The following is a 12757-nucleotide window of genomic DNA, read 5'->3' as shown; positions in this document are numbered from 1 at the left end:
TTACTGCTTTCGGTGATACAGGACTTATTATGGGATGTTGGGGAAGAACATTGTGGGATTGTTCAAGATTTAATATGAACTGTAGGGAAATAGAGTGATAATAGTATAAAATGGCCCCTTCACACCTAAATAGGTTGCTGCCAGTATCCTTGTCTGGCCATGCCCTCTGCCTGAGCTGAATGTCTAAAACCAGGGACTGGAGGGATTTGTCGTGTGTATATGTATGCATGGATGTTTTCCACTGACAAGTTTTTACCATGATAAACCAGACAGGAAAATAGGATGAGACCTTTGGCACTGTACGTTTTCATATGAGTGTGTACTTTCTGCCTGTGTCGATCTGCGTGGCCAGCTATATGCATGTGTGTTGTGTGTATGTACACGTGTGGGATACGGGCTCAGCCTTCTGCCTGCCTGGACCCAGGGGCATGGAGCTCTGGCAGCCTCACCTCTGTCGGGCTACTGGATTCAGCAGCTCCTAACATCTCCCATCACCATTCCAATGCCCTTAGCAATTTTGGAGACTTTAGACTAATCATGTGACATTGCATGCACTTATATGAGAGTTTCCTTCTGTTTGTTTTTCTATGGCTAACTTCCAATTCTCTCTTCCATTCTTAACCTTTGTCAGGATTGTTTCATTAAATTGGAATGTATTACCTTCAAAATACAAGTTAATGAGAATTATAAAGACAACAAGAAGAAATGAATATAACAAAAGAAAGGGTTACGCTCTCTACCACAGCATGATGCTGTGCCATCGCAATAAAATCAGACTGCGCAACTGTGTAGTGGAAAATCAAACCCAGTATCTTTTACTGCTCCATTCCATGCCTTACATATATATATTTTGAAGTGGAGCAACGTTAAAAAAAAAAAAAATCCTCTGTAAATCACTATCTATAGCTCTATAGATATTCTCATTACTCTGATGGCAAGATTCTGGAGAGAGAAATTAGGGACTCTGAAGCATTTGGAAATTACATTGTGATAGAGATGGCTGAGAGCAGCAGCAGGAAATGTTTCAGTTTCCTTTCCAGTCATGGAGGAATACAGATTTCTTTTAATGATAACCTACAAAGAAATCATCAGGTGAGCAGAGAGCCAGCACAGCAGGAAAAAGAACAAGAGCACACCCGGATGCTGGCTTCTGTCTGGATCTTGGGCACCTGAGTCAGAAGTGCCACACTTCTGTTTAGAGTCCAAAGCCAAAAATGCAAGAATTGCAGTGCCACTGAGAAAGTAATCAAGGAAACAAGCCCCACATTCTGAGTCCATAGGCTACTGTCCCATTGTATGACAGAGACAGACATTAGATTGAGGCAGGGGAGAAAGCCAAAGAATTGAAGTGTCCCTCTTTATTAACCTGTTACATGAAAAATGAGCCATATAATCTTCTCTCTCATGAGCTGTGTTTTTAATGAAAGTGACTTCAGCTGTTTTGTTTAGCACTGGATTCAGTGTCATCAGCACCTTCAGAGGTCTCCTGGGTCTGCCTATACAATCAGGCCCTCAGCAGATACAGGCAGATCTTCAGTTTCATTAAGTTTCCCTGTTTCTAGACAGTAAATAATGCCTAAGCTCTTTCATAGAGTTTAGGTATTAACTTATATTCAAAGACAACAAACCTCAGGTATTAGGACAATGTCAGGGACCAAAATGTAGGTTTTGCAACTGCTGAAGCATTTTTCTAGCCATTTTGGAAAAGAAAAAAATCCCTATGTGTATATATATAAATACTTACTGAGCTAATTATTATATCATATTTTATATGTATCTGTATACTTCAGGTCTTTTTTCATCCTGCAACTTTTATTCAACCCAAAGTCTTAGTCCCACAAAAAGTAATCCATGCTGTACGTTTAGTGAACTTCCCAAAACTTTTCACAACCCAAAGACAGCCTTTCTCCAGTGATAAGATCTATTCAGAACTATGTTTTGTAAATTACTGTTTACACAACATAGCAATATTTAAGTAGTATTTGTTTATATGTTTCTACTGTCAGTTGGGAAAAGACATTACTTGGCAGCTGTTAGTCTGGACCTAGAATACTGTGCTCAGCTTGGGGATCTCCAATACAATACAAACCAGACGGTTGGAGAGAGTCCTGTGGATGGGCAGGTGGCTGGAGCACATACTGTAGGAGAAGAGGCTGAGGGACCCGGGCTTTTTCAGCCTGGAGAAGACAAGGCAAGAGGGGGAACATTAACAGCAGCTTTCCAAGACCTACAAGTAGTTATTAAGACAAAAGAGCCAGCCAGATTCTTCAGTGGTGCATAGTGAGATGATGTAAAGCACCAGGCATAAACACAAACAAGAAAGGTTCAGACTGGATACTAGAAAAAGCTTTTCCGTGAGGACAGTCAAGTACGATTGGAACAGGTTGTCCAGAGAGGCTGTGCAATCTCCATCCTTGGAGGTTATCGGGACACGACTGGATAAAGCCCTGAGCAGCCTGGTCTGATCTCATGGCTGGCCTTGGTCTGAGAAGGAGCCTGGACTACAGAGGTCCCCATCAACCTGAATTAGGATTCTTTTTTATCCTAACATCAAAGTTGCGCAACTTTATTTGCACTAGTATATGTAAAGCTGTATAACCAACCTGCTAAACTCACTAAGCTTGAACGGAATCATACCAGGAAAGAAGAGCCATCAGCGCTATAGCTTGTTACCACATAAGGAAGAAACACACTATAAATGTTATGAAGTACTTCACACTAGTGTAAGCACAGCTGAAATGACAATTTTACTAGTATAATAATCTGACTGAAAAACAAAAATGGAACCTTTACCACAAACAGTGCTATTGGTTAAAAAAGAAAAAAGGAAAAGAAGAAAAAACAGTATGTTGATCAAGTCTAACTGCCTTTTAAATTCAATTCTGCTTTATTTAAATCACAACTGCAAGTTTTAAAGATTCCCCATGAAGTCAGCAATTTTTAACTTAGCAGCAATAGTGAATCTTATTTCTCCTGAAGTGCAACTGAATTAAATTAAACTTCTGTCCTATTGACCCTTAAAAGTAAGGAAAAAAAAAAAAGGAAGACTGTAAGCCTTCAGCTTCTAGCAAGACAGGAGTCTTGAGAAATAACTCACTTCATAAAACTTCTCCCAAGCACATTAACATTTTTTCCCTTTTTTTGTTTCCCCCCAAGAGTACCTAATGTCAGCAAAATCACGGTAAGGTACGAACAAGCTACTGTGAAGACAGTAGGGATTTTTCTGTCTGCTGCATTATGTAACTGAAGACTAGTACAGCAAAAGGAATTAAGGCTATCTAGAACAGGTAGTAGCTGGTAATTTTCTACAGCTTCAGTATTACAAATCCAGATACTGCCAGGAATAATAAGATAACCCACAAAGCCTGTTATGGCACACTGTGCTGGTTTTGGCTGGGATAGAGTTAATTTTCTTCACAGTAGCTAGTATGGGGCTGTTTTGGATTTGTTATGGAAACAGTGTTGGTAATACAGGGATGTTTTCATCATCGCTGAGCAGTGCTCACACAGAGTCAAGGCCTTTTCTGCTTCTCATCCCACCAGCGAGGAGGCTGGGGGGGGGGGGGGGGGGCGCACAAGGAGTTGGGAGGGGACAGAGCTGGGACAGAGCTGGGACAGCTGACCCCAACGGACCAAAGGGATATTCCAGACCATATGACATCATGCTTAGCATATAAAGCTGGGGGAAGAAGGAAAGGGGCACATTCAGTGTGGTTCCGTTTGTCTTCCCAAGTAAGCATTACACGTGATGGAGCCCTGCTTTCCTGGAGATAGCTGAACACCTGCCTGCCGATGGGAAGTGGTGAATTAATTCCTTGTTTTGCTTTGTCTGTGTGTGTGCCTTTTGCTTTACCTATTAAACTGTCTTTATCTCAACCCATGAGTTTTCTCACATTTACTCTTCCAATTCTCTCCCCCATCCCACTGGGGGGTGGGGAGTGAGTGAGTGGCTGTGTGGGGCTGAGTTGCCGGCTGCAGTTAAAACATGACACACACTTACTGACACCCCCTGCAAATGTCGATTATTATAAAAGCAAAAGGAACATAGACAACTTGGAATAAATTAAACACCAAGTACAGACAGTAAAAAAAGGAAAAATGGAGAAAAAACATTAAGAGTTACTTCCTCCCAGCGTGCTATCCAAAAGTATTCAATTCATTAAAACGCTGTATGCCTGTATTCCCAGATTATCTGGTACAGTTAGATTGGGATTATCCCACCTGAAATTTTAGCTCCACCTATCTCAACATTCCTCCTTTCACTGCAGTGGGTTAGGTATCAGACATCTCAGCTGATTGTTAAGAACATATGGACATTAAAAAAAAAAAAAAAAAAGCTTCGCACACTGGCAATAGGAGATACTACTTGGGCAGGGTATGTGAGCAGCCAGGCTCCCGTACCCTGCCCGGAGGTTGCTGGATTAGGGATGTTAGAGTGTACATCCCTGTCTGTTCCTATTCCTGTTTATGGACCTGGTGTTCATAAACTTGTCTAACCCCCTTTGGACCTGCTAATCTTGCCTGTCTTCACAACATCCTGTGGCAGTACAACTCAGAAGATCATTACCTGTCTTTCTGAAGAAGTACTGTCTTCCATCTTTTTTCATGTCATCTCCTACCAATTTCATTGAGTATCCCTAATTCTTGCGCTGTTGTATTCTGTGAACAACAGTTTACCCTCCACCATGACTTCATAAGTCTTGGTCATGTCCCTTCCCACCACCACTTTTCTCCTCTTCAAGGTGAAGCTCCCCATGTCCTCAATCTCTCTCCTAAATAAATGACTCTATGCTGTTAAACATTTTAGTTGCTCTACGCCATACCTTCTCTAACTACTACACCCTTTGGGGGAGATCAGATATCCACACAGTAACTCAAGATAGGTCAGCACTGAAGTGACCTGCCAGAACTTAAAGAGTATGGCAAATTGAGTACATTTGCATTCCCCAAAACAACCTCTCAAAACTAAAACACAACAGAGCTTAGACATTAATGGGCAGTACAAAACCCCTTTCAGTAATTGTGGTGTTCTGTGCTAGCTCAGAACTTTAACCAATACTCAGGTTATTTGTCAGGAAAAAGTAATAATTGACTTCACATTGTTTACTTCTCTTCTCTTCCCAAGACATTAAAAGTCATTTATCCTACTGCAAATAATATTCTTCTTAAAGTAGAGAGATAACCTATAGGACAAATTCTATACCATCCTCCATCCTCACAGCTGAGACTACAGAAAATTTCTAACCTCTGATAATTTTTCAGTTGCTGTACCAGCCTCTGGAGTGCAAGTTAAAATAGATTTCAGCCTCCAATGACTTATGCCTGCAAATTAACCTGGAATAAAGTTACCCCAAAATCAATGGACTGTAAAGATAGCTTAAAGCTAGTTTTGTACCAACTACGAATGTAGGCTGCACTTTACATTTCCTGAACACAAAGAAGAATATTCTCCCAAGTTTCAAATGCTGGCCTGAAAACACTTCCTTGTAATGCATTTTATTGCGTTAACATTTTACTTGTCTAAATACCAAATATATTACAAAATATATTTCTCCTTTAAATAAGAATTTTCTCCTGAGCCATCCATCACCTTTTCAGGTTGGCTGGTTCTACAGTAAATTTACCATTTGGAATGTTTGCCATACTACATCAGACCCTGATGCCAAACAGATGGGGACAGAAATGCAATGTACGCTCTTGTCCAGCTGGGCAAATAGCAACAACTGAGTATCAAAAGGGAAAGGCATTCAGGCAATATACCACATTAATAGGAAGGACTTTAAAGAGCTAGTGCTGAAGAAGGAGAAAAATAAAGGAGTGAGAGAAAATAGGACTAAAAATAAAACTGAAAAAGATAATATGAAAGAGAAATACCAGAGGTTTTTAGGGGAGTGGGAAGATTGACACAAAGAGTAACATTCAATGAACAAAAAATTCCATTAAAGACAAAAATTCATATAAAAATATGAGAACAAGTAATCACAGAAAATAAAGGATCAAGAATTTAGTTTCCATCTCACTTTTTGACAATATACATGTAAAATATTTTAAAAGAATTATAAAAGTAAACCTTCATGCTTTTTCATAATAAGCTTATAACTAGAGCTGTGGTATTATATCCTCTTAGTAAGATTATAACATGACTGCTGGATTAACAAACAGGAAAATCTGGATTGTAAGAAAGAAGTATTTTTCAGACATAAATCTTTTACAATAATAAGGCAAGCTGAGAAAGACTGGTGAAGTAAATTGATTTTTTTTTGTCCCCCCATAAGCATTCTTCTCTTGTGGATTCAGCAAAAATCTCCATTGAAACACCATATATTTGTTTCAGCCTTTGTTAGGTTTTCAGTCTCTCAAATTTTTTCCAGCTTCTCCCTGTGAAAAGGCTTTTCTGGCTGTTGCTGACTGCCTCATTTGTGGCAGCTGTAAGCTTTAGCCAGATAGCATACAAAAAGAGTGCTTTTTACTGCTCCTTTAAGAATACAAATACACTCCCTCCTTATTTCACCTTTATGATGTTTTTGAGTTGGCCTGAGGCATTTTAACAGTAATCAAAATGAGAGCAGCAGGTAAGAAAATCAGTTCAGCGTTGTTTAAGCATTCATACACAATTTTAAACTTACAAAGGACAAAAATCCGTCATTTCAATTTTACTCTACAAAGCAAGAAAGGGTAGGTTAGCTAAAAGAATGTGCAAAGAGAACATGCAAGCAGATAAACCTGTGAAAACCTTCTGTCACGGAAGACCAACAGCTATTAAAGCTGCAAAAGGGATAAGATGGTGCCCTTTAGATATACCCATGTTCCCTTCTGAAGATTTTTGTTGGAGGTTTACAGAGAACACTCCAAACAGCAGTAACATAAAAGAATAGTGTACAAGACTTATAACAACTCAAGTGAATGATAATAGTGTAAAACATTACAAGCACCTGATTATGCAGTTGAATTCTGTTATGGGCTCTACTTCTTCCCTGGGAAGGCCATAATGGCTGTGCGTGGATGTTGAAAACAAAGGGTGTGGGGAAGCAGGCGTGAAGAACAGCTGCTAGAAACCTACTTAAACATTTAGGCAGATACAGCTGGTACTTTGGGTGGCGTGAAGGGAATCCATATTAACAAAACACTTCAGATTAAGAGGAATAAAAGGGCTCTATCTTGTGATTTTTTTGATCATAGCACTAGGACTTTGGATTGCTCTCACTGGCTGCATGACTTCAGTTGTCACTGACAAACGGAGAAATCCAGTATTCTACAAGTTTTTTCTCTCCTATTCTTCAGTGAATAAGAAGCTAAAGATGCATTGAAAGGGCATCAAAACAGAAATCTGAAATTCAGAATGCTACACTACTGTAAACATTCAAAATGTTGCAGTTGCAATATATTAACACCATATCTACAAGGCCAATATTAACATAACTACATAACCAAAACCACTGGTCTGAGATAAGCTGAAACTGAATGGTGACAAAATGCCAAGATTATCCAGATTCTATTGACATAGAGAAGAAAGAGGACCATTTTCTTCCCTATAACTTGACATTTCTGCTACAGTTTTCGTAACTGTTGGCAAAAGAAGAATGGAAGAGCTGACTGTGACTTTTCTTTGGACTTACAGATTTCTAACGTATGAAGAGATGTCCACGAATCTTTCAGTGAACAGTGAAAGCCATTTTTTCATTTATAGTTTCCCTTGAATGTCAGATTTTCTGCTGCTGAATGCACTTCTCAAAGCATAACAAAGTTCTGTAATCCCCCCAAATTATCTTATTACTTGGAATAGTGGCCACAGACCACAAAGTAATGTCAGCTGTATCTCAGCCCATCTGCAAAGCAGATCTTGCCAGTATTTATCCTCAGTGACAAGAGATTTAAATATTCCCTGCAGTCTCCAGACAGTTTGTCTGTGGCCTCTTTATTCGACTGTGAGACCACATTTCATAAGAATTTCTTAGTTCAAAGTTCAAAATCACAAATAACTGAAGATAGATTCTTGCTCAAAAAATGTTGACTTGTTTTGAATTTTTCGGTCACACACTGTTGACTCCTGCTTTTTTCTGCGTCTTTTGTTGGTCACCATGACTGGTAAGGAATAGGAGACGGGGCATCAATAACTGTTCCCTTCATCAGATGGAATACAGCATACTTCTTTGGTTTGAGCTTAGCAGGTTTTAAATAAATCATATCAATAAAAGTGCAGCTTTGCATGTCACATAGATTTGGGGCAATATTCAATAATTTCTGAAGCATTTCACATACCTGCAACATCTGTGATAATATTCATTAGTTTCTACGAGCTTCTGGAAGAATAAAGGAGCAAAAACCAGTGCCAATAGCACTAGTTTACCTTGTGAGGAGGATAAAGCAGCAAATGCAGTTTATGACACCTTGATTTTCAGTATCTCTTTAGTATCTCATCACCCAACACATACGAAGTATTTTTCCTAATTCTCTTCCTTCTAGGAGTTACTCACGTGTAAACTTTGAGAACAAAATCCTTCTCTTCTTTTATTTCAGAGATTGACTGAAGTACATCCATGATGCTCAATACTGCACAGCCATAGGGGCGGCGATAGTGTAAATGAGGGGGGCCTTTTTTTGAATCATTTAGCAACATGCGACCTAAAATTAACAGAAATTTAAATCATTAGAGATTCACATACAGCCATTCTGTCTATTCTGTTCTATTATCCCTCTGAGTATGCATACCTACAGTAAGTTTCAACCACAGCTTGCAGACTTTCCTATACTTCTGTATTGGGTCTGGCTGAGATGGAGTTCGTTTTCCCCACAGTGGCCCTCATAGTACTGCGCTCTGTATTGGTAGCTAGAGAAGTGTTGATAACACACCAGTTTTGGCTACTGCTGTGCAGCGCTGGTGCAGCGTTGAGGCTGTCTCTCCAACATTCCCCCCACCTCACTCAGTAGGCTGGGGGTGGGCAAGATCTTGGGAAGGGACATAGCCAGGACAGCCAGCCCAAACTGACCAAAGGGACATTCCATACCAGATGGTGTCTGCTCAGCAATAAAAGCTAAGAGAAAGGAGGAGGAGAGGGGGCATTTGTTATGACAACATTTGTCTTCCGGAGCAACTGCTATGCGTACTGAAGCCCTACTTCCCGGGAAGCGGCCAGACATTGCCTGCTGATGGGAATTAGAGAATAAATCTTTTGTTTTCCTTTGCTTCCACATGCAGCCTCTGCTTTTGCTTTACTAAACTGCCTTTATCTTGACCCATGAGGCTGCTTCCATCTTGTTTTCTCCCTCACCCTGTCCTGCTGAGGAGGGCAGTGATCGAGCAGCTTGGTGAGAACCTGGCATCCAGCCAGGGTCAACCCACCACAACTTCTCACTCTTTTTTCTTCTTACACCGTTTCAAATCCAGAGGTCTATTTGAACCCACCCGACCCACTGGGCTACTCTGATTAAGGCACATTCACCTCATTTAATTAACAGAATGCCCAAGGGCAAAGTGAACAGCATCATGTCTGGCCATCTTTGATTTGCAGATCCACGACACATATTTGCACCTAGCTGGGCTGACTACAAATCATCTGTTGAATGAGCCGAGAATACAGCTTGTACTTGCCTCTCTGCATTCACACAGACATTCACTGTGGTCCTTCCATTGTAGTCCAATATTTACACAAATTTTCACTTTATACAATTGCTTTAAGAGAATGTATTTTATGTTGTGTCATTTATTATGTTTGTCTTGGAGCACATAAAGGAGAATTCTGAGGTACAAAGCTGCTCAATGATTAAGTTCCTATTGTTCAAGCAGTTTTTTAATAGTGTAAAAAATGCCAAAACCAGAAAAATCACTATGATAATCTAAGCCAACTTGTAATATTACACATGATAATTTGTCCAGCACTTCTTGCATCAAGGTTAAAAATCTGAGTTTGAACTACAGCATATCTTTCTATAAGCTTCATTTGTCATCTCAAGCAACACAGAGTAATTCTAACTTTTAGACACTTTATGACACAGTGAAGTCAGATAATGAGAAACTGATCCTTGTAACACATTTGTGACTTAGAAGGCGTATTGTCATTCACAGGACAACACAACACAGCTATGGTTTCACTAAGCTGTTTAGACCTTCTGTACTTCAGAAAAGGTATGTGACTGGTAATGGATGCTAGTAGTGAACGGGCTGGAAATAGGGTTAAACACCCTTTCACTGTAAACACTGCCATTTTTTAGTTAACTGAAAACCCGAAAAAACATGAAAGACAGTGCACTACTCAGTTGTTTAGAATAATACAACTGAAGAGACTGTTATTCCTACTATATGTTGTTAACGTTTTAGGCCTAAATATTTGAAATAAGTTATACTTAACATAGGTAAAATATTCACTTGCTAAATTCTCAGCGAAAGTACACACATTCATCATTTAGAAGCATTTAACTCCCTCTTACTAACTAATTATATCCTTTTTAACTGGAACTTTTTTCTAACCAACACCTTCCATCTAAAAGAGATTCCAGCTATTTAATGCACGTACTAGAATTCACATAGTCACTTCACTTAAACACACTGCTGGACTAAAAAATTCATCTAGCTGTCCATGAACTACTTTGAACACTGCGCTATACTGTATAAGATACATTCTAAATTCAACTTCGATCATAAATACTTTCCATTCTCACTACTGCAAATCTAAAAAAGAATAAATGAAGCCTACCCTGGCCTACAAATAGTCAGAGAAACCCACTCTATAAAAGGTGACTAGTCAACTGAACTAGCGTGGAAGGGCCTTCTCCCTTGGGTAGGGTCAGATCTAGGCACTACGCATCCAGATCTCTCCTTTGGATAGCTCTATGCGAGCAGCCCAGAGAACCGGGAAAGAAGTGTGTGCTGCTAAATGCTGGGCTGCAAGCTTGACAGGCGGCCAGCAGGCAGGTACTGCTGTTGATGCTCCTTCTTGGCGTCAGCAGGTAGAACAAACACCCGACTGGCGTGACAGCTTCCCTGCTCTTATGTTTTATAGGCATCTCCCTAAACTTAAGTGTGGCTTCTTGGGAGCACTGCAGACTCCTACAGCAGAAAACAGATCTTTACATATGTTTGTTTAAGTCTCTGATTTACTAGATGTGAATGGCCAGGTATACCAATGTCCTGCCCTGTAAACTAGCTATATATCATCAGTAAGAAGATTTGAAATTTTAGAACAGTAAACAAAAAGCCTTTTTAGTTCCCCCCTCCTACCCTAAATGTGGTGTTTAATCAAGTATTTTGTTTCAGGCTGAGAAAAAAAATAATTAAAAAAAAATCACTGTTAAACAGTCATCAGTAACCTTATAATACTTAGCTACATGTGGTCTGAATATTAATCTCAGCAGATAACAATGGTCTATGACTGAGTTTTCTACCTGGTTAAATCATGATGTCAGTTAATTAAAACATATATTTAAAAATACTGTAAAAACATTGTTAATTATATATCTTTTAAGCATTAAATCATACTGTACCTATTCGAATTACATGGGCAACTATGTACAAATCTCTCTTCATGTCCTTGCTGCTGAGATCCTAAAAGATTGGAAAAAATATAGACATTAAAAAAAGAACACACTGCACTTCCAAAATTAAGTGCCTACAAAGCTCCCATGAACAAGGACCACTCAGTATTACTCTCCATACATTTACCTCCTCCACCTTTCAATAAGAGAAAGTATTATTATTTCTAATTTACAGACAAGAAAAATAAAGTATAGAAGGATTATATTTAGTTGGAATGTTCTTTAAAATGAAATTAAAGATTCTGACTCCACTGACTAGCGATGCTGTATCAAAATTCTGGCAAACGTTTAAAATGTTCATTTAATCTTAATTCAAACACATTATTTGACTGCATTAAATTTACATAGTAAATTTAAACCCCTGAGTTACCTTAACTGCAACCTATTCTGGCTTCCTTCACCCCAGCCCCTGACTGCAGGACCCAGACCTGTCCCTAACCCTGTTCTTTTGCTTCTGCTTTCCTTTTTTGGTTTTTGACTTCTCATTGTGTAGTCTTAGTCTCAAATGATGACTCTAGAAAAAAATATGCAGCATGACTGTCAGAATTTAGATATAACTTCAAGTGTGTTTTGAACTAATCTCCGTTTTATGGGTGGATAGGTGCAGTTCCTCAAAACAAGCAAAAGTCTGAAAAGGATAAAAAGTAGAAGACTCAGAAACATGGTTTATTTTAATGTTTTTCAATGTGCAGCGTTAACCCTGTTTCATGTGATATATGTTGATTACATTACAAAAGCAGCAAGGCAGTGTCTCAACCATGCATAGAACCTACAGGTGCTACCTGTATGAGTTGATGGGAGCCAAGGGCAGCTAGTTCATAGCTGACCTTCTTAAAAGTCCAAAAGCAGGGTAGGCTGCATGCAGACTGCTGACTGGAAATGCTCTCTGCCCCATTCTAACTGCTGAAACACGCCAAGGCATTATTTGCGGATCATGGTAGCTGAAAAGAGCCACATTTGGCTAAAAACATTCTAATGGTTTAGTGACATAGATGGCCACTCTCATATTTAGTACATTCCAAACAGTGATAGGGTATTGGAAAAACTAAGAAATAAACTCAGTTTTAAGATGAGGTAATCACTTAGCAAAACACAGGACCTTAAGATCTCCCAAAAGTTATTGTTATGGCAAGCAACTACACGCATGGATGAAAACTCTGAAATTCCATGTCACAGAATAGCAGGTCAAAACTTTTAAAAATGAGCTTGAAGAAAAGCCAAAAAATGG

At 39.2% G+C, this 12757-nt stretch overlaps 1 protein-coding gene across 14 annotated transcripts in view; it reads right to left on the bottom strand.

Moving 5' to 3' along the window:
• DOCK3 (dedicator of cytokinesis 3) overlaps positions 1-12757 on the bottom strand; it is a 231799-nt gene that overhangs the window by 94835 nt on the left and 124207 nt on the right. For all 14 annotated transcript variants that reach the window (XM_069769586.1, XM_069769593.1, XM_069769587.1 and 11 more), the window contains exons 11-12: positions 11479-11539; positions 8475-8622 (exon numbers count right to left, since the gene is read on the bottom strand). In XM_069769586.1, coding sequence (XP_069625687.1) covers positions 8475-8622; positions 11479-11539 — 209 coding nt within the window. The remainder of the gene's footprint in view (positions 1-8474; positions 8623-11478; positions 11540-12757) is intronic.

Source organism: Haliaeetus albicilla, chromosome 24 (genome assembly GCF_947461875.1).
Source record: "Haliaeetus albicilla chromosome 24, bHalAlb1.1, whole genome shotgun sequence".
NCBI lineage: Eukaryota > Metazoa > Chordata > Aves > Accipitriformes > Accipitridae > Haliaeetus > Haliaeetus albicilla.
Note: the sequence above shows the minus strand (reverse complement) of the source record. Positions and strands in the feature narration are given on the sequence as shown.